The 23,196-nt window shown below is 46.2% G+C and overlaps 1 protein-coding gene across 1 annotated transcript in view; it reads right to left on the bottom strand.

Moving 5' to 3' along the window:
* spock1 (SPARC (osteonectin), cwcv and kazal like domains proteoglycan 1) overlaps nucleotides 1–23,196 on the bottom strand; it is a 497,915-nt gene that overhangs the window by 110,998 nt on the left and 363,721 nt on the right. The window contains exon 6 of the mRNA XM_078230923.1: nucleotides 7,419–7,533. Within this exon, the coding sequence (XP_078087049.1) occupies nucleotides 7,419–7,533 (115 nt within the window). The remainder of the gene's footprint in view (nucleotides 1–7,418; nucleotides 7,534–23,196) is intronic.

Below are 23,196 nucleotides of genomic sequence, written 5' to 3'. Positions count from 1 at the left end.
TCCTGTTTTTATAGCACGATGATGTAGATCCCTAGTCCAGCATGCTTTGTGATGTCCTGCTAGTCTATCTTCACTGTGACGTGTATATCAATTTCAACACAGCACAGAACGAGGTCTATATGACACAGGTCATAGGCACAAATGCATACTTTTTTCTTTGATTGTGCTTTAGGTCTCTCCAAAGTAATGAGTTGTAAAAAAAATCCTGCACTGAAAGAGGTAAGGAAATCGGTATTAGTTTAGCATATTGTTAAACAGCACTATTGCTGCTATCATGGTGCTGAGATTATTCAGTATCTGTGTGGGAGTAACAACATTTACTCTTGTGCAGAACGGAGTCCATCCAGATGAATAAGATTACTCGGATTGTTTACACAATTTATTGGAATATCAGGACTCTTTAGCACACACAGGTTGGGATTAAGTTATAAAATGTTTGGAACATAATGAAGAGCTCGCTTAAGGATAGAAACATAGAAACACAGAAAAACTACAGCACAAACAGGCCCTTCGGCCCCTCAAGTTGTGCCGAACATTTCCCTACCTTCTAGGCCTACCTATAACCCTCCATCCTATTAAGTCCCATGTACTCATCCAGGAGTCTCTTAAAAGACCCGATTGAGTTTGCCTCCACCACCACTGACGGCAGCCGATTCCACTCGCCCACCACCCTGTGTGTGAAAAACTTCCCCCTAACGTTTCCCCTGTACCTACCCCCCCCCCCCCCCCCCCCCCCAGCACCTTAAACCTGTGTCCTCTCGTAGCAGCCATTTCCACCCTGGGAAAAAGCCTCTGAGAGTCCACCCGATCTATGCCTCTCAACACCTTATATACCTCTATTAAGTCTCCTCTCATCCTACGTCTCTCCAAGGAGAAAAGACCGAGCTCCCTCAGCCTATCCTCATAAGACATGCCACTCAATCCAGGCAACATCCTTGTAAATCTCCTGTGCACCCTTTCAATCTTTTCCACATCCTTCCTGTAATGAGGCAACCAGAACTGAGCACAGTACTCCAAGTGGGGTCTGATGAGGGTCTTATATAACTGCATCATTATCCCCGGACTCCTAAACTCAATCCCTCGATTGATAAAGGCCAGCACACCATACGCCTTCTTAATCACCTCCTCCACCTGCGGGGCCGATTTTAGAGTCCTATGGACCCGGACCCCAAGGTCCTTCTGATCCTCTACAGTACTAAGAGTCTTTCCCTTAATATTGTACTCCTTCATCCCATTTGACCTGCCAAAATGGACCACTACGCATTTATCGGGGTTGAAGTCCATCTGCCACTTCTCCGACCAGTCTTGCATCCTATCTATGTCCCTCTGTAACTGCTGACACCCCTTCAGACTATCCACAACCCCACCAACCTTTGTGTCGTCGGCAAACTTACCAACCCATCCCTCCACTTCCTCATCCAGGTCATTTATGAAAATGACAAACAGCAATGGTCCCAGAACAGATCCCTGGGGCACACCACTGGTGACCGACCTCCATTTAGAAAAAGACCCATCTATAGACACTCTCTGCCTCCTTTGGGCAAGCCAGTTCTGGATCCACAGGGCAGCAGCACCTTGGATCCCATGCCCTCTCACTTTTTCTGGAAGCCTTGCATGGGGGACCTTATCAAACGCCTTGCTAAAATCCATATAAACCACATCTACCGCTTTCCCTTCGTCAATGTGTTTAGTCACCTTTTCGAAGAACTCCACCAGGCTCGTAAGGCACAATCTGCCTTTGACAAAGCCGTGCTGAGTATTCTTGAGCATACTAAACCTCTCTAAATGCTCATAAATCCTGTCCCTCAGGATCTTCTCCATCAGCTTACCAACCACTGAGGTTAGACTCACCGGTTGGTAATTTCCTGGGCTATCCCTATTCCCCTTCTTGAAAATAGGAACCACATCCGCAATCCTCCGGCACCTCTCCCGTCTCCATCGACGATGCAAAGATCATTGCCAGGGGCTCTGCAATCTCTTCCCTCGCCTTCCGCAGTAACCTGGGGTACATCCCATCTGGACCCGGTGACTTATCTATCTTGATGCCATTCAAAGATTCCAGCACAACCTCTTTCTTAAAGTCCACATACTCAATCTTTTCAGTCCACCGCGAGCTCGCAGTACATCCACCCAGGTCCTTTTCCTCTGTGAAAACCGAGGCAAAATACTCATTAAGCACCTCTGCCATTTCTACTGGTTCCGTACAGACTTTCCCGCCTTTACCTTTTATAGGCCCTATTCCTTCACATCTCATCCTTTTACTCTTCACATATTTATAGAACGCCTTAGGGTTCTCCTTAATCCTACCTGCCAAGGCCTTCTTGTGACCCCTTCTGGCTCTCCTAATTTCCTTCTTTAGTCCCTTCCTACAAACCGTATACTCATCTCGATCCCTATCTTCGCCAAGCTCTCTGAACCTTTTGTACGCTTTCCTTTTCTTCTTGACTAGGTCCCACACAGCTTTCGTGCACCACGGTTCCTTCAACCTACCAACACCTCCCTGTCTGCTCGGAACGTTGTCCTGTAGAACCCTAGACAGACATTCCTTGAAAAACTGCCACCTCTCTTCAGTACATTTCCCCGAGAATACCTCCTTCCAATTTACTCCTCTAATTTGCTGCTTTATGTCTTCATATTTCCCCTTACTCCATATAAACGCTTTCCTAGCTTGCCTGATCCTCTTTTTCCAATGCAAGCATAAAGGAGATAGAGTTATGATTGCTATCTCCAAGATGCTCTCCCACTGAGAGATCTGACACCTGTCCAGGTTCATTGGTCAGTATCAGATCAAGTACAGCCTCTCCTCTTGTAGGCTTGTCCACATACTGTGTCAGGAAACCCTCCTGAACACACCTAACGAACTCCTCCCCATCCAATCCCCTTACCCTAGGGATATTCCAATCTATGTTTGAGAAATTAAAGTCTCCCATCACAACAACTCTGCTATTATTGCAACTCTCCAGGATCTGTTTCCCTATCTGCTCCTCCACCTCCCTGTTACTGTTGTTTAACATTTATCAGTTTTGATCCCTATTTTGTGCTTTTCGCCTGTTCTACTCTTTTTCAGGGAACACCAAAACTTTAACCTGGTGACTTCTGCCAAAAGGAGTATACTCAGACATTGATGCACAGTGGGTGAAGAAGCAATTCATCTCAGATGCAAAAGGCTCTGTTACTATTCAAAAGCATAGCAAACCTACCTAATTTAAAGTAGAATTTTTCAGTCAATCAAATCATGCATTCTTATTCCTAACTTCCATTTACTTTGTAAACTCACAGGACTCAGTTTTTGCAATCTGCTCATCTTTCCTTGCTTACAACATCCGACCAAGTTTTATCCCCACTAGTATAATTAGAAATTGACCAAACTACAAATCAACTCAAAACTTGCAATATTGCTTTGACTTTGCGTTAGTTCAATTGTCAAAGGGTTAATGTTAGCTCCTTTTCAACATAATTAGTCTCTTAGGTAGTTAATAACAAGGCCCATGCATCTTCAGCTGGTTGAAGATTAGAAATTGCTGCATTCCGTTCTCTCAAGTCCAACCCTGATCTTGTTATCAAACCTGTTCCTGTCTGGTGTACCTTACAGAAGCTGAGCGCCAACTCTCATACACTGACTCCTACCTCTCCCTGGACTATGATCCCACCACCAAACATCAAGCCGTTGTTTCCAGGGCTGTCACTGATCTCATTGCTTCTGGAGATTTTCCCTCCATAGCTTCCAACCTCATAGTCCTCAACCCCGTACAGCCCATTTCTACCTCCTCCCCAAAATCCACAAACAGGGCTGCCCTGGTAGACCCATCGTACCAGCCTGTTCCTGCTCCACCAAACTCATTTCTTCCTGTCATGACCCTGTTCTCACTCCCCTTATCCAGTCACTTCCCACCTGCATTCGCGATTCCCCTGATGTCTTACGTCACAGTCCCCTGGCCTGAACCACTCCCTCTTCACTGTGGATGTCCAATCCCTCTACATCTCCATCCCCCACCAGGATAGTCTGAGGTTTCTTCGCTTCTGCCTCGAGCAGCGATCCGAACAATCCCCATCCCCCACCACTCTCCTCCACATAGCTAAACTTGTTCTGTCACTCAACAGTTTCTCCTTTAACTTGTCTCACTTCCTGCAAATCGAAGGTGTGGCTATGAGTGCCTGCGTGGACCCCAGCTACGCCTGTCTTTTTGTAAGGTTGTGGAACATTCATTATTCCAATCTTACTCAGGCCCTCCCCCACAATTCTTTTTCTGTTACATTGATGACAATATGGGGGCTGCTTCAGGCTCTCCTCTGGGCCTCGAAACACTGACTGATTTTGCTTCCAATGTCCACCACTTTCTCACCTTCACACGGTCTATCTCTGACACTTCCCTTCCTTGACTGCTCTGTCTCCATTTGTGGCGATAGACTGACCACCAACATTCATTACCAACCCACCAACTCCCACAGCTCCCTCGGCTACAGCTCCCCACACCCTGTAAAAAATGTGGAAGTTGAAGTACAAACAGACCAGCCGTGATCTTACTGATTGGCAGAGCAGGCTTGAGGGGCCAAGTAGTCACCGTCTGCTCCTATTTTGTGTATTTGTATTTGCTCAGTACTGCTTCCCTCATGATTGTAATTCACCAAGTTCATCTCTCCCCTCCAGCCCCTGATGTACAGCTATCGCTGGAATGTTTTTGTATCCTCTATAATGAAGTCAGAAGCAAAATATTATTTATTATTAATGCCCTATTTTCACACTCTAGAGGGCCAACACTCTACTTACTCTTTTCCTGCTTAAATATCTGCAGAAACGCTTGCTACCTGTTTTTACATTTCTAGCTAGCTTCCTCTCATATTTCAATTTATTTCTCCCGACTCACCTTTTAGTCATTCTCTGCTATTCTGGAGATTCTGACCAATCATCTGACCTGCGACTCAGCTTTTTAAAAAATTCATTTGTTGGACATGGGCGTCGCTGGCTGGCCAGCATTTATTGCCCATCCCTAGTTGTCCTTGTTCAGAGGGCAGTTGAGAGTCAACCACATTGCTGTGGCTCTGGAGTCACATGTAGGCCAGGCCAGGTAAGGACAGCAGATTTCCCTCCCTAAAGGACATTAGTGAACCAGATGGGTTTTTCCGACAATCGACAATGGTTTCATGGTCATCGGTAAATTCTTAATTCCAGATATTATTCCAGCTGCCGTGGCGGGATTTGAACCCGGGTCCCCAGAACATCAGCTGAGTTTCTGGATTAGCGATAATACAACTAGGCCATTACCTCACCTTTGCACAGTTTTATGCTTTTTCCTTAAGGTTGATGTTTACCTCAACTTCTTTAGTTAACCACAGATGGTGGGTCTTTCCCTTATAATTTTTCTTTATAGGAGAAATACACTTATTCTGAATATTCTGAAATGTCCCCTTCAATGTCTGTCACTACTTCTTTATTGATCTATCCCCTAGCCTAGTGTCCCAGGTCATTTCAGCTAGCGCAGCTTTCATACTCACAAAGTTGCCCTTATTTAAGTTTAAAATACTGGTCTCAGACCCACTTTCTCCCTTTCAAACTGGATGTAAAATTCAATCATATTGTGGTCACTGCTACCTAGGATTGCCTTTACTCTGAGGTCATTAATTAATCCTATAACATTATACAATACCAAGTCTAATATAACCTGCACTCTGGTTGGTTCCAAATTGTGCTGCTCCAAGAAACTATCTCAAAAGCATTCTATGAACTCCTCATCCAGGCTACTATTGCCCAAATGATTCATCCAGTTTATAAGCAGAATAAAATAAAAACCATGATTATTGCCGTCCCTTTTTCACAAGGACCCAACATTTCTTCTTGTAAACGTTGTCCTTCATGGTGGTTCCTGTTAGACCATTTCCACTGAGGGTGTTACCATTGACCAGAAACTGAACCGGACCAATCAGATAAATCCTGTGGCCCCAAGAGCAGGTCAGAGGCTAGAAATCCTGTGGCGGATAAGTCACCTCCTGACTCTCCTAATCCAACCCACCATCGACAAGGCACAAGTCAGGAAAGTGATAGAATACTTCCAATTTGCCTGGATGGGTGCAGCTCCAACAACACACAAAATGCTCGACACCATCCAGGACAAAGCAGTCCAGTTCATTGGCACTCCTTCCACAAACATTTTCTTCCTCCACAACCAATGAACATTGGCAGCAGTGTGTAACATCTACAAAGGTGTACTGCAGGAAGACACCAAGATTGCTTAGGCAGCATCTTCCAAAACAATGACCACTCCCATCCAGGACAAGGCAGCAGGTACATAGGAACACCACCACCTGGGAAGTTCCCCTCCAAGTCACTCACCACCCTGACTTCTCTCTTGCATTTTCTTAATTCTTGATTAATAAGGGGATCAGGGGCTATGGGGAAAAGGCAGGGGAATGGGGATGAGAAAAATATCAGCCATGATTGAATGGCGGAGCAGACTCGATGCCGAGTGGCCTAATTCTGCTCCTATGTCTTATAGTCTTAGCATTTACTTGCAGCCACTTTCACAAAAGGCAGTCAGCAGCCCCCTCCAGCTAATGAATGCTGGTCCCCTTAAAGAGATACAGGCAAGCTGGAAAGCATGCTAGACATGCACATTGCTAGGCCTGCCTCTGAGCATTTGGCCAACCAGCAGCATGGGTCACGCTCACTGAACGCTACAATAGTGGGAATGAGGAGACAGTTCGAAGTTTGTGTGCTGCCTGCCCCAAATGAACAGGCATTTTCAAATTGCAGCCCCACATCTGAAAATGAACATTAGCACTGCTGCCTCACAGCGTCAGGGACCCTGGTTCAATTCCGACCTTGGGGTGACTGCATGGAGTTTGCACGTTCGCCTTATGTCTGTGCGGGTTTCGTCCGGCTGCTCCGGTTTCCTCCCAGTCCAAACAAGTGCAGGTTATGGGGATTTGCCATGCTAAATTGTCCCCTACTGCCTCAAGACATGTAGGTGAGGTGGATTTGCCATGGTATATGCACATGATTGGGCCTGGGTAAGATGCTCTTTCGGAGAATTGGTGCAGACTTGACGGGTCAAATGACCTCCTTCTGCATTGTAGGGATCCTATTCTATGGTCTTTTTTTTAATGAAGTTTTCATACTGGTATTCCAAGAGAAGTTTTGCTGGAATTCTGTTTGCTATGCTTTACATGTTGGCACTGGACTTGCACAGAAATCTGCTTCATATCCCTAGAGTTAACCTTACTTACTTTAATTTCATAACTCTGAAACAATCTTTCTATTTTAAATTCACCCTTTACCATCCAATCTTAAATAATCTCTTAGATGCTTTAGAAATCAATTTGAATCAAATCATTGGCTCACAGAAGTGTTATTGAATAGAAAAGTAAATTGTAATTTGAGTTGGTAAGTACGTGGGATTACTTTAGTCTCTTCTGTGCCTTACCTGTCTTTTCACTTCTCAGTTTCGCACTCTCTTGGCCAGGAAGACAAGGACAGGGTCCTTTGCATCTCAAGGTGATCGACTTGTGTGAGGAACACGCTTGGTAATCGAGTTTGCACTGCAATCAAAAAAGGCAAAGGGAATATTACACAACGTGATCACTTCCTCTCAACCTACACCATTGGTAATAACGGTCTAGAAATTTGGATGGGCCCAAAAACAGGCAATGTGGAGGCCCAACATTCATCACACACAATATCAGGCTTTGGGCTTCATTATCGTCTGGTTAGTGAGCCTCCCAACAGCTCACAAGAGAAAAGGACTGGAAGGTCAAGCTGCTGAGATTTCAGCAGAGGCCCTCAGGTACGTTCTTCCAGGGGAAATTCAGAAGGAGGGCAATTGAGAGGGGGGTAGTGGCATCCAAATGGGAAGGGGGCAGTAATGATTGGGAAGTGATCGACAGTGATCTGTGCAATGGCAGCACATTTGATGAGAGATGAAGATCATGATAAAGAGAGTGGTGGTGGGAGGGGGTGGGCAAGGCAGGCACAAAGTGGCTGGCAGCAGGCCACACAGTTTGAATGTGGTTCTGAGAGGAGCACTCCTGCTTTCCTCGGTTAAACAGAGATTACTGATTGTGGCTATTTAAGCAGTCAGTCGGACCGCTTGTAAACCTAACTTCCTGAACACGGCTTACCTGATGCTTGTTGTGAGCGCAGGGCAACTAATGTTGCAGAGGAGTGTCAAGCATTAAGCCCTTTATTCAAATATGAACAAGACGCAATGTTGCTTTCCGGTATGGACGCTGGACATCTTTTGCCTACACCAATCAGGCAATCGGCACATTTTTGGCTAGTTGTGAGTGTGTGTTTCCTTTCCATCACATTGACAGTTTAGCGCCTGAACAATGGACATGGCACCACCCAATCTGTCGGCTGTTGTGCTATTTATACCATGGAAGAAGGTTCTTTCACTGCTCGATGTCTCTTATCTACACGCACAACCAGCACCCTTTAACTCAGCCTCTCTCAAGAAATGTGTTTAAACTGTAATCCTCACATTGTTGCAAAGGCCACTGCACATCACTGCTGAAGTTGTAGCATTAGTCTAAGGTCAACCTGACACCAGACCAGTCTGAAGGATGCAGTCTCACACATCTTGGGTTCGACACAACTCGAAAATGTTCTTAGATTTCCCAAAGACATTTTTAAACCAATACAGATTTCAGTTAAATATTGCGAGAATACAGAATTGCTATCTGCCCCCACCCTGAACATTTCACCTGAAATTTCACCGAGGTTCCTCTGATTACGTGCTCTAACTTTGGTGGGACAATCAAACTAACCCCGGCAACTACTGCGTTGCACAGAACAACCCCTCACTGCTTTGCTATCTGCAAGAAGATACTAGTGGTTGAGGAAGGCCACTCAGCCCATCCTAAGTCATCCATCCAGAAAGAGCTTAAACGTCCCCCTTGCTGTATGTACTTGTTTCATAAATAATTCCAGGGTTTTCTCCTCTACCCTACTCTAACCAGAAGTCCATGTTAAATGTTCGTCACTCTCTGCACGAAATAAAATTTCCTGATATCAGTCCTAAAACTGCCATAAAGCTATGGGTGACACAGTGGTTTGCACGGCTGCTTCACAGTGCCAGGGACCCGGGTTCGATTCTCGGTTTGGGTCACCATCTGCGTGGAATCTGCACATTCTTCCCGTGTCTGCATATGTTTCCTCCGGGTGCTCTGGTTTCCTCCCACAGCCCGAAAGACACGCTGGTTAGATGCATTGGCCATGCTAAATTCTCTCTCAGTGTACCCGAACAGGTGCTGGAGCGTGGCGACCAGGGGATTTTCACAGTAACTTCATTGTAGTGTTAATGTGAAACTAATAAATTTTAAAACTTTCACTACATGAAACTGGTGTATCCTTGTCTTACATTGTATCACCATATTCTGCATCATCTTTTCCATACCAATTGCTCTCAGTAGAGCTCCACATTTTCTGTATTACCTCCAGCAGTTACATTTCCCCCTTCTTAATCAGCAACCTGAATTGGACATAGCACTCAGGGAGTGATCTGGCTAGTATATTGCAATTTATTCACTGCTTCCTCTGATGTGCACCACTGTACCGTATACTTTAGTATCCCTTTGGCCTGACTGATTACTGCTCTGCATTTTTTGGAGATGTTAAGCAACGAGTCAATCAAGGTTTCATTCGACTTCAAACGTAACTATTTCAACACCATTCATGGAGCATGCATCATGTATCGTTTATTCCTCAATGTGCAGAATTTTATGTCTATCTGGTAACTCCATCAACCTCACTCTCTGGAATAATAAAGGTTGCATTTCACTGACATTGTGACTGCAGAGTGTGCACTCACCACACATGCAGCTTCAGTGCTGGCAACCTCCCAGCTATCTGTCTCCACCAAAGACAGCATAGATCAAACTCAGTCCAAAAACAAACAGATCAATCCCTGGAAGCAAAGACAGCCTGGAGCCGACCTATTCCATGCCAGCCTGCCCTGCAGACATAATGCGCTGTGGGTGGGCTACATTGGGGCAGTGTGTGACATCCGTCCCTCGCTGGGGAGGAGTCCCGCCTTCAGCAGCTCCCTGCCATCTGAATTCAATCGGTCCATCAGTTCCGGCAGTACCAAGGGTGCAGCCAGGACTGCAACCAGGAACCAGATGGATCCCCAGAAACAACTACGCCCAGGGTCTTGGGTGGGGAGGGTTTGGGCATGATGGGCATAGAGAGAGTGGGGGTGGGGGTGGGGGGGGGCGGTGTAGAGGATGGAGGGGGGTGAGGCGGTGTGTTTAATGGAGTAGGCGGGTAGGAGGATAGAGGGCTGTCACCTCAAACTGCAAAGCCACCCCATGAAGATAATAACTCCTCTTCTTTCGCCCATTTGAAAACTTTTTTTTAAAAATGGCCTGCCCACTCCCACCGCTTTATGCAGCATATTATCGGATCAGATGGCTTGTTAACAAGCCCAATTGACCCTGGATTATTTATTTATATATGGTAGATGAGCTGCCTATTTTGACACCCATCCATGAATTGGGGATGGGCAGGAAGCTGGAGGGGTGGGCACCCACTCGATTTTATGTGCCCCCCGCCATAAATACGCCTGGCAGAGGCAGGCAAAATGCAGCCCCAAGTGAGCCATAACTTCCATGTAGTATTGGAAAGCCACGGCCCACTGGAATTAGAAGCATTTGAAGCATTTGGCTAAAGGTAGATAAGTCTCCTAATCCTGATGGAATGCATCCCAGGGTACTAAAAGAGATGGCGGGGGAAATAGCAAATGCACTAGTGGCAATTTACCAAAATTTGCTGGACTCTAGGGTGGTTCCCGCAGATTGGAAAACAGCAAATGTGACGCCACTCTTTTAAAAAATGAGGTAGACAAAAGGCGGGTAACTATAGGCCGGTTAGCTTAACTTCTGTGCTCGGGAAAATGCTTGAATTTATCATCAAGGAAGAAAGAGCGAGACATCAGGATATAAATTGTCCCATTGGGAAGATGCAGCATGGGTTCATGGAGGGCAGGTCATGTTTGACTAATTTGGTGGAATTCTTTGAGAACATTACGTGCGCAGTGGACAATGAGGAACCTGTAGATGTGGTGCATCTGGATTTCCAGAAGTCATTTGACAAGGTGCCGCACCAAAGGCTGCTGCATAAGATAACGTTACATGGTATTACGGGTAATGTATCAGCATGGATAGAGGATTGGTTAACTAACAGAAAGCAAAGCATGAGAGTAAATGGGTGTTTTTCTGGTTGGCGATCAGTGACTAGTGGTGTGGCTTAGGAATCAATGTTGGGACTGCAATTGTTTACGATTTATATAGATGATTTGGAGTTGGGGACCAAGTGTAGTGTGTCAAAATTCGCAGATGATACTAAGATGAGTGGCAGAGCAAAGTGTGCAGAGGATGCTGAAAGTCTGCAACGGGATATAGATACTGTAAGTGAGTGGGCGAGGGTCTGGCAGATGGAGTACAATGTTGGCAAATGTGAGGTCATCCATTTTGGTAGGAAGAACATCAAAATTGACTATTATTTAAAGGGTAAAAAATTGCAGCATGTTGCTGTGCAGAGGGACCTGGGTGTCCTTGTGCATGAATCACAAAACGTTTGTTTGCAGGTGCAGCAGGTAATTAAGAAGGCAAATAGAATTTTGTCCTTCATTGCTGGAGGGATGGAGTTTAAAAACAGTGAGTTTATGTTGCAGCTGTATAAGGTCCTGGTGAGGCCACACCTGGAGTACTGTGTACAGTTTTGGTCTCCTTACTTGAGAAAGAATATACTGGCACTGGAGGAGATTCACTAGGTTGATTCCAGAGTTGAGAGGGTTGGCTTATGAGGAGAGACTGAGTAGGCTGGGGCTATACTCATTGGAATTCAGAAGAATGAGGGGGGATCTTGTAGAAACACATAAGATTATGGAGGGAATAGATAAAATAGAAGCAGGGAGGTTTTTTCCACTGGCAGGTGAAGCTAGAACTAGGGGGCATGGCCTCAAAATAAGGGGGAGCAGATTTAGGACTGAGTTGAGGAGGAACTTCTTCACACAAAGGGTTGTGAGTCTGTGGAATCCCCTGCTTGAAGCAGTTGCGGCTACTTCATTGAATGTTTTTAAAGGCAAGGATAGGTAAATTTTTGAACAGTAAAGGAATTAAGGGTTATGGTGAGTGGGTGGGTAAGTGGAGCTGAGTCCACGATAAGGTCAGCTATGATCTTATTGACTGGTGGAGCAGGCTCGAGGGGCCGGATGGCCTATTCCTGCTCCTAGTTCATATGTTCTTAAGATCCACTTGGTCTTGATAATTGAGCTGAAACCTCAGATGGATAGAGCTGTTGGGATCTATATTGAGAGAGTCCTCGCAGGCACCAGAACATTCCAGCTACGTAAGATTCAAGCAGGCCACACCCTCTTTTTTTACTGCACTTGCTGCTGTAAAGCAACTAGATTTAACAAAATTGACAGACAGGGAGAGGCAAGTGATGGGATCTGAGTGGTTGGGAGGGTTGGGGGAGGTGACAGGGGTGTTTCAGTGCCAGAGGGGGTGGGGGGGTCATGAATCAGGTGATGTGGGGGGGTTGGGGGGTCAGGGGTGCCTGGGTTGGACTTTGGGTGTGTGGGTAGGGTGTGGTGTGGGAGAGGTCAGAGGACATGGGGCTGGAGGGTTTGGGGCAGGTCAGATCCAGGCGTCCTGTTGGATCAGGTCTGCGGGTCGGAGTGGTTGGGAAAGCCATGGGGGGTGGGGGGGGGGGGGGGGGGGGGGGGGTTGGGGAGGTGGGGGCGGGGAGGGAGGGTAGTCGGTCTTCATCTTTATTGTAGTTGCCCAGAAGTTACAAACAGTTTTAATTCTTCTAACTTTTTCAGAGTAAATATTCCCGTGATCTGTGCCATCTTTGGTGCATGTTGTGGAGATGCCGGCGTTGGACTGGGGTAAACACAGTAAGAGTTTTAACAACACCAGGTTAAAGTCCAACAGGTTTATTTGGTAGCAAATGCCATTAGCTTTCGGAGCGCTGCTCCTTCGTCAGATGGAGTGGATATCTGCTCTCAAACAAGGCATACATTTTGTGTCTCTGTATGCCCTGTTTGAGAGCAGATATCCACTCCATCTGACGAAGGAGCAGCGCTCCAAAAGCTAATGGTGCTGTTAAAACTGTTACTATCTTTGGTGCAGACAGATAGCTGGGATGTTGCCAGCACTGAACCATCCAAAGTTAATGATTAAAGTTCCTTTTTCGGATGGATCCCAGCACAGTACAATTATCCAGAGGAAGTTAGTGCTTCTGGGCAACTACAGTGCAAACTCTTACCTGAAAAAGACCTGAGATTGGTTCCCCAGCACATCTTTGGGGTACCTCTCATATCTGACACTAGGGAGCTCAGAAGTTATGGCCCATTATTTCACAGATCACAGGACTTCAATTTCAAAGAAGGTTTGACATGTCTGTCCCTTGATGAGCTCTGCTACTGAGATGGTGGCGATTTGAAGAATTTTGACTTTAGGCTTTGTGAATAATTTTATCTCTGTGGTTCCTTTGCCTTTCAATAGAGGCACACGGTGCACAAGAAGGTTAGATTTTCTGCTCATTGACTGTGAACAGACAGAAAATCTAGCCTGTGGTCTTTCATTTCATTATTCATGCTGAGACACTATATAACATGCCTGACACTACATAAATAAACTCCAACTCTTCTACTCTAGATTTTCTGCATCGACTCTATCCTCCTCTCATTAGGGATGATGAATTCAATGATGAAGTTCTTACATGGGGAAAGGTGTGAGGAAGTCAGGTTTTATTGTTATAGGAGAGGAAATAAAAACTTTGATGTGATAAGAGGTGTTTAAAATCATGGTGAGACTGTTTCCAGTGGTTGATGATGATAGAACAAGAGGACATTGATGTAAAATTAACAAGAGCAGCTTGCACCTTTAACAAAATAAGACATCCCATTGTGCTCCACGGGAGCACTAAAATGTTGCAATCGTCGTAGAAACCCTTAACTTTAAAAAGAAAATTGAACTTCCGGTTAACAGTTGAAAGGATGACACAAGGGCTGGAATTCTCTAACCTCGCCCATGGCTGCGATTCTCCAATCCCGCTGCAGTAAGAAGAATTTTGGTTGAGCGCCAAATTCTCCGTTCTGACTGGCAGGGCGTACATCGGAGAATTCCGGCCAAGATTTCATATTTTAAGACTTTTACTATAATAAGCAAACTGAAATCGCTTTGACGAACTGTTATATATTTAAGTGGTTGCATGATTGTTTAAGGTCACATGATTTAATGATGATACTATTGAGGTGTTTCACAGGCTAAGTTTCATTTTCTACTCTGTACAGACAACAGCCCCTAGAATGAATCTGTTGTTATTATTTAGAAGTTACATATGCAAACCACATCTTTTTCTTTATGTTTAAAGCCCACAACACTAACATGGTTAGGACATTACAAAACGAAAATTGGCAACGAGGATGGGAGTTTGTTTCATCAAGAACATCGAGAAAAGATCCTAAGTAGAAAAAAAAATGTGGGTCCTCACTGGGGAAAATCAACAACAGGAAGACCAAGTAAGGAAGGAGAAAGGAAATAAAAATATCGGGGGTAATTCTCCCAGCCCATCGGGCCGGGAGACATCAGCGGACGCCATTTTGTGGGTTTCCCGCTGGGCACCATGGCCTCCGTGAGTCTCCCAGGCAACGATTTCCAGCATAATCAGCTCCATCCCGGAATCAGCGCAGAACTGATTACAATATGGAAATCGAAATTTCCATTTCATTAGTGGGCCCGGGAGTGAAGTCTTCGGGCCCGCCAGCGTCTCCCTCCCATGCCAGGAGTGGTTCACTCCAGCGGGGTTTGCTCCTGCTCCCCACTGATGGGGAATAGACAGCCGACCCTGCTAAAGGGAACAGAGGCCATTGAGGCCCCCACAGGAGGTTGGGGGTAAGTGGGCTGCCAGTTGGGCAGTGCCAGCCTGGCCCCTGGCACTGCTGAAGGGGAAACTGGCATTGCCCGCCAGGCATTGGGCAGTGTCAAGGGAGTGATGCCAGAGGGGGAGGGGCTTACTGGGGGCGGGGCTCATTGGACGGGCAATTGGTGGGGATGAGGGGGTCTCGCTGCCATTCTGCAATCGGAATCTCAGGCAGAGGGAGGGAAGAGGTGATCATGGCTGGCCATCTGGGTCGGTGCGGGGGGCAGGGGAGGAGTCCTTCCTTGGACTTTGTAGGCTACAAGTCTAACCACTGTAAGAACAGGTGCTGAAGCCATTGTCTCAAAAGTCTTTGCAAATTCTTCCCATCAAAACAACCTGGCCCCTCTTTGTCCTTTAACAGCCGTGTCACCCAGATGTGTTGTCAGGCAGATTTCTGATAGGTCACCTGACCCGCTTCAATCACCCTAACTTAAAGACGCAACCCCCAAACTATAACAATCGTATCAAACTCAAAAGTAAAAATATGATGACGGGCCACGTAAGGAGACATTTTAGTGAAGATGACTTAATGCTTGGTTAAAGGGTTAGGTTTTAAACAGCATCTCGGAAAAAGGGGTAAAGGAACAGGAAAAGCCCTTAAATATTCTTCCACTCTTGCACCTTCCAGTTGTGTCTTGAGGTTTCACAAAGCTATTTCAGTCAGGAATATTTAATACTTCCATGTTTTTAATAATTCTCATATCATAAAACAGTGTATTTTGCAGCGCACCATCAAATGTTTAGGGTCTGTTAAACTTTCACAAGTACATACATAGAAGCATAGAATCTCTACAGTGCAGAAGGAGGCCATTCGGCCCATCGGGTCTGCACCGACCGCAATTCCACCCAGGCCCTAATCCCCATATCCCCATGCACTGGAGTCAGTTATCTCAGCTGGCTTGATGGTGCAGAATGGTGCCCTTGGTGCAGGTTCAAACCCCAAACTGGCTGTAGAAGTACATGGAGGGCTGCCTTCTTGCCTTCCCCCCACTCCCAGCTGCTGCCCCTCAAGCTTTATAGCCATTTGTTATGTTCTAACAGAAAGAAATGCCCACGGTCCTTTGTGGACTGTAGCTAATTACAAGTACACATAGCTTTGTTACACCGCTGTGTGTCTCATAACTGCTTATAACTATTGGGATAATGAACATAGCATGTGTCTAATCTTTCAACATTCCAGCTATGTAACAGTATATAATCATCCTTAGGTGCCTTTCTACAGCTAATTAAACATTCAATATTATAAGAAACAAATCATTAAACACTCGCTGCTGTGTAACATACAGTAGAGGCTCATATTAAATCCAGGAATGGATTTCTTGTTGTGTATTACACAGAGGAAGACATGGGTCAGGATTTTTTGCCCCCCTTACGGCATGTTTTCCGGCAGCGCCGGCAGGATCCCCTGGTCCTCCTGATGGCTACGGTGTTTTGTGAGACTCTCCCATCCGCCGGGGATCCCACTATTGGGGGGGGGTTACCTTTGGCAGGACCGGAAGATCCCATCGGCAGGAAGGACTGGAAAATCCCTCCCTAACTTAACTGCTGGCAGCCATTATTGAACTAACATTATTTGAACCACCCCACTTGAGAGGACCAGATAACAAAATGCTCAGACCTTGCAACATGCTAATTCTTCCATTCATTTGTAAAGTTTCAACCTTTTCGTTTGAAAGGAAGTTTCTGTGATTGACAGCTGCCTAGAAAAGATCAGCGATTTGTTTTCGTCTACCTCAGGGCCTGGTGTTTCTGCTCTGTTGAGCTTGTTTTGTTGGCACAAACAGCACAGAAGTTTGGGGAAATTATGAACACTTATGTTCAGTGCAAACTTCCCGTGACTTTTTGGTGCATTTAGCATCATTGTGCCAGAAGCTGGTCATTCCCACAAAACTGGCGATGCCTCGGATGAATTACCATGGCAAAGTTCCATTGCTTGCTCTACCTAGTAGGCTTCAAGGAGGCTATAAAATTAAGCTGGGTGCAAAGACAATAACAGGGACCAGAAGAGAAAATGCTGGCAAATCTCAGCAGGTCTGGCAGTATCTGAAAGGAGAGAAAAGAGCTGACGTTTCGAATCCAAATGCCTCTTTGACAAAGAGTCATCTGGACTCGAAACATCAGCTCTTTTCTCTCCTTACAGATGTTGCCAGACATGCTGAGATTTTCCAGCATTTTCTCTTTTGGTTTCAGATTCCAGCATCCGCAGTAATTTGCCTTTATACACTAACAGGGACATTTAATTTACCAAGAATCGGGCCATTACATACCCCAATATAACCAGAAACTGTTTATGTCTAGTTCCTTAAAAAGGTTCTTTCATTTATTTAAAGTTGGGCTACTCATGGCTGGTGGGTTAGATGCTCTGATTTGCTTATTTTTGTAATTAACACAACAGAAAATGGGTTTATCGAACTGCACCAAATTACCATTCAACTATTCTCAAGGAATATGTTTAAAAGCCACGTTTTTAACAATTTTTAACAACATTTTAAAACCAGGTTCAAAAGGACTGACCAACTGCGTTGGTTCATGGCAGACGCAAAGCTTGGTGATTGGTAACGCAAGAAAAATAATTTCTTAGAACTAGGACAACCTGGAGCACAATCTGAGCAAGGATCATCAACCGTGCCCGAGGCAAAGACTCTGCCTCATGGTGTTTACCTGCATCTTGAAGTGTCATGATTATTTGATTTTGGTAAAAACGTGTTGAAATGATACTCAAAATGCTAGCCAGACTGTCAGCTCACCAGAGTGTTAAATTGTAACAGAATGAGAAGGCTGAAAAAGTGAAGTTTACAATCGTCAAATGAGAAAGTTTCTGTATACATCAGTGTGGTGAACCATCGTTGGTTACCACTGGGGGTTGTTATTATGTTACTGTTGGGCTAGGGTGTTGTTACTGTGGGGGTTGTACAATGTTGTTGGGTTAGGGTGTTTACCTGTTATAAGTGTTATCATGGCACATCCCAGTGGGGCCCCGCCTCCGGTGGCGAGGTATAAGACCCTCTGCTCCGGCAGGACCCCTTCAGTCTGAACTAGTGTATTCGTGTTAGTAGTTCCATTGTTACACAATAAAAGCCTTCAATATCGAAGCCTTGGTTCCACGTGCTTGATTGTCGCGCATCAATTTTATTGTGTAACAGAAAACTCTCAGCTGTACAAAAAAGAGTATGGAACAGATCTTAAAACCAGATCGTCTGGCGCTGGACCCACGTGCGGTCGGTGCCGCTAACACCTTCGACCACTGGTGGAAGTGTTTCGAAGACTACCTGGCGGCCTCTGTAGCTATCACTACAGACAGTGACAAACTCCAAGTCCTCCACGCAAGGGTAAGCGACACGATTTATCTGTGTCATCCTGGAGTCACCAGACTCTACCATTTCGTCAAAGCCCGCAACCTGCCCTACTCGGTGGAGGATGTCAAGTCAGTGACGAGAAGCTGTCGGATTTGCGCAGAATGCAAACCACACTTTTATCGACCAGACCGGGCACAATTGGTCAAGGCCACTCGCCCTTTTGAGAGGCTGAGTGTGGATTTTAAGGGCCCCCTTCCCTCAACGGACCGGAACGTCTATTTCCTCAACATAATAGACGAGTACTCCCGGTTCCCGTTTGTTGTCCCCTGTGCGGACACGTCGACTGCCACCGTCATCAAGGCATTCAGTGAGCTTTTTACCCTGTTCGGGTACCCCTGCTACATTCATAGCGACAGGGGCTCGTCGTTCATGAGCAACGACTTGAGGCAATTCCTGCTCTCATTCGGGATTGCCTCTAGTAGAACCACAAGTACAACCCTAGGGGTAACGGACAGGTGGAAAGGGAGAATGCTACAGTCTGGAAGGCTGTCCTACTGGCACTGAAATCCAGGGGCCTTCCAGTCTCCCGTTGGCAGGAGGTCCTTCCAAATGCGCTCCATTCTATCCGCTCCCTCCTGTGTACGGCAACCAATGCTACTCCCCACGAGAGGATGTTCTCATTCCCTCGGAAGTCGTCCTCGGGGATCTCATTGCCAGCCTGGTTGACGTACCCAGGGCCCGTCCTTCTGCGGCGACATGTGAGGGCTCGCAGGTCCGACCCCTTGGTCGAACCGGTCCAACTCCTCCACGCCAACCCTCAGTATGCCTATGTGGCATATCCTGACGGGCGAGAGGACACTGTCTCCATTAGAGACCTGGCGCCCGCAGGGGACGTAGCAACTCCTGTCGCTCCTATTCCCCCAGTCACGAATCCACTACTCCTCATTGCTTCCCCAGACGTGGCGCGGTCAGCACCGGGACCAGTGCATAACAGTTCTACTCCCATGTACAGCTTGCCTGAGACTCGGAGATCGGCGCCACCACCGAAGGTTCCAGGATCCCCTGCACCATCGCCTCACCAGGGCCAACCGGCCCGGGAGTCCTTGAGGGGACAGCCGGACGTTGTTTTGGAGAGAACGCCACCGCAAGCACCTGCTCCGGTTTCGCAACCGGTGTTGAGGAGATCACAGCGTCGGTGCGGTCCTCCAGACCGTCTGGACTTGTGAATTCTGTATATATGACCTGTTTTTTTCTTGCACCCCGCCGCCTTTTGTTTTTAAAGGAGGGGTGAATGTGGTGAACCATCGTTGGTTACCACTGGGGGTTGTTATTATGTTACTGTTGGGCTAGGGTGTTGTTACTGTGGGGGTTGTACAATGTTGTTGGGTTAGGGTGTTTACCTGTTATAAGTGTTATCATGGCACATCCCAGTGGGGCCCCGCCTCCGGTGGCGAGGTATAAGACCCTCTGCTCCGGCAGGACCCCTTCAGTCTGAACTGGTGTATTCGTGTTAGTAGTTCCATTGTTACACAATAAAAGCCTTCAATATCGAAGCCTTGGTTCCACGTGCTTGATTGTCGCGCATCAATCAGAAAACAGTAATTTAAGGATTTTTCTGTGTTAATTAAATGTGTTTACTATTAAAGATTATGAATTTATTAACTATGTGGTTGCCATGTATTACATATAACATATTATATATTATATTATTACATGTAATATTTTATATAACCTGTGCTCTGCTTGCTTAGTTTCATGCGACTCTCGTGCTGTTTCATCACTCCATTCGACAAATGTAGGAATTGTGGTTGAACTGTTCACAAGGCTTTAGCTGTCTTGTGTAAACAGAAAATGTGGCTGGCAGACCCAGACTGCTTACTCATAGAATACTCATAGAATCCCTACAGTGCAGGAGGCGGCCATTCGGTTCGTTGAATCTGTACTAACCACAATCCCACCCAGGACCTATTCCCATAACCCCATGTATTTACCCTGCTAGTCCCCCCGACACAAAAGGGACAATTTATTACAGCCAATCCACCTAACCAGTACATCTTTGGAGTGTGGGAGGAAACTGGAGCACTCGGAGGGAACCTCTGCAGACACGGGGAGAAAGTGCAAACTCCACACAGACAGTGAGCCAAGGCCGGAACTGAACTCAGGTCCCTCGCTAACCACCGTGCCGCCCTTATGGGCCAATTGCATTTCACATTGGTGCAAAACAGTTTCAGATGCACATCAATGCATCAAGAATGATTCGGATTCTAATGCAGAGATCTGCTGGAAGCTTTTTAAACATCCTACTGACGTTTTTTGATATGAGAATATAATACAAGTCCTGACACACACTGCGTAATGTCCTAGGGGTTGTAGGTTTTAAACAAAAGTAAAAGCTGTGGTTTGCACATGTAGATTTGAAGTAACAACAACAGATTTATTCCAGGAGATCTTGCCTATACAGAGAACTAACTGAAAGTAATGCAGCCCGTGGCAACACCCTAATGACATCATCTTCAAATCACGTTATCAGATCTTAAAGCATTCATAAATATATAACACTCTCCAAATATAAAAAATCACCCACAGAAAGAATGGAGCCTTATACCTCCATCGGAGAACACAGAACTCTGCTATTAGACTACTTCGCTGTTCATCAGACTGTGATCAAATTGTGACGGAACCAGAGTCTGCTGATTTCACATCAGCCAACAGATACGAGATTACATCTGTCTAATAATAGATAGTTACAGTACAGACCTAGCCTTACTTGTAATGCCTTTGAAATTTAACTTTACACTGAGGATATTTCAGAGGCCAAAGCTGGGGAAGTAGCTCTCTTCGAAACAATGTATTACTGTGAGAAAGAAGCCCTGTCCACATGTTACAATTCAACTCTATAATAGGTCGTTAGTCCCTTTAAGGGATGTTCTCTGGGGGAGGAGTCATGTGACACACTAGTCTAATCAGGAACAGAGTTGGAGATCCATAGGGGCGTGGTTGCTCCTCGTCCCAGTCGGACCCCGAGAGTTGAGTATAGAAAGACCATTTAAGGCACTCTGCAAATAGTTGTGTTTTATAGGCTAACTGGTAGAGCCAATCCTTAAAGTTATCACAGACAGTTTTGAGGGTGTGTGAAAATGATTATTGGGCTACGAAGTCCGAGCTCCAGGGCACTGTACCATGGGAAGTACGCATTTCCAATGGCGAGCACTGGGAACCATCTAAAATTGCAATCTTCAGATGATTCTGACTGTGTAACATCAATAGTTACCCAGAAGCAGTGAGAGAAATTACAACCATGTCCAGCTTCTGAGTAACTATTGCACAGACCCACACTGACTCCCCACAGGACACTCTTCACATCCCTAAACCCCCAGAGGTCTCCATTTTCCCTCCCCATAGGACTGGGAACCCTAAACCCTCCGGCCCCATGGGAATTACTCACCCCCTGACTGTACTCCACCATGGGGCTTCCCCCAACACTAACTACCTGTGGTAAACCACTGTTAGCTTATTACCTGTATATGTGACATGCCTGGACACATCCCTGCCGGCCCTACCCGAGACTCCTCCCCCCCCCCGGTCCAGGTATAAAGGCAACTGCTCCCCACCCCCCTGCCTCAGTCTGGACCAGTTCATCGGCATGGGTGTGCTCCAAGTCTTTTGCTAATAAAAGCCTATTTGTTCTTGCATACAAACTAGTCTTTGCTCGATTGATGGTGCATCACTACCCCAGCACCCAAGGCCCAGCCCAGGCTGATCTCCCCACCAGTTAGCCTAATCTCAGTCTACCCTTCCAAGGCTGAACCCAATTCGACCAAACACCCCCCTCCCTCCATTGTTGCCCATTCCTAATTGTCCTTGAACTGAGTGGCTTAGTACATTTTAGAGGGCAGTTAAAAGTCAACCACCTTGCAATAACATGTGGGCCAGACTGGGTAAGGACAGCAGATGTCCTCCCCTAAAGGACATTAGTGAACCAGATTGATTTTTACAACAAAAAGAGGGCCCACATGCCTTTCCCCCGCCACCAGGAGTGGTTCACTCCAGAGGGATTTACAACAAGTCCCCACTAGTGGGGAGCTGGCAGCCCAATCCCGCTGGACTGAAGGGAGGCCATGAAGGCCTCCCAGGAGGTCGAGGGTAAGGGGCGGGTGCCTCCTCGGCATTGCTAGCCTGGCATTGCCAGCCTGGCCCCCTGGCAGCACAGGGCTACTGCGCATGCACTGATCTCCGCTATGACAGATCAGTGTATGCGCAGTGGCCCGCTCAGCGCTATGTTGCAGATCTCTTCAGCGTGAATAGGCCCCTGCCCCTGGATTTTCAGCGTGAATCTCCCTGAGGCACTCTGCAGTGCACAGAATGTGGGTGACTCATTTCAAAAATCCCGCTAAAAAAAAAACAGCAGGAGTTATCCCACTTTTACACAAATTTGGCACTTAGAATTTTTTTGGGAGAATCCCGGCCCTGGTGTTTATCGTATGTCTTGGTGACTGTCTTCTGTTGATGGCCTCTAGTTATGCTCTACCCCACAAGAGGAAACATTCTCTCAAAATCCACTCTATCAAAACCTTTCAGAATTTTGAAGACCTCAATTAGATTACACTCAGCCTCCTTCTTTCAAGAGAAAAGAGGCACAGCTTGTGGATCCTTTCCTGACATCTATACCCCCCGCATTTCTGGTATCATCCCTGTAAATCTTCTCTTTGCGCTCTTCAGTGCCTTTATATTCTTTTCATAATATGGTAATCAGAATCACACAGCTTTCATACGAGTTCAGCATAACTTTCCTAATTTTCAATTCTTTCCTGCCAGAAATAAAGCCAACTGCTTGATCTGCGTTCTTTTGAAGATCTTGCTAACCTGTGGTGTAACTTGTAGTGATTGGCGTATTTGTACTCCAAGGTCACTTCACTCCTCCACCTCGCCTAACGTTGCACCTTCCATGTAAGGAATGATTTCCCTATTCTTCTT

Source organism: Mustelus asterias, chromosome 16 (genome assembly GCF_964213995.1).
Source record: "Mustelus asterias chromosome 16, sMusAst1.hap1.1, whole genome shotgun sequence".
Lineage (NCBI taxonomy): Eukaryota > Metazoa > Chordata > Chondrichthyes > Carcharhiniformes > Triakidae > Mustelus > Mustelus asterias.
The sequence above is the reverse complement of the archived record's forward strand: the minus strand, read 5'-3'. Positions and strand labels throughout refer to the sequence as shown.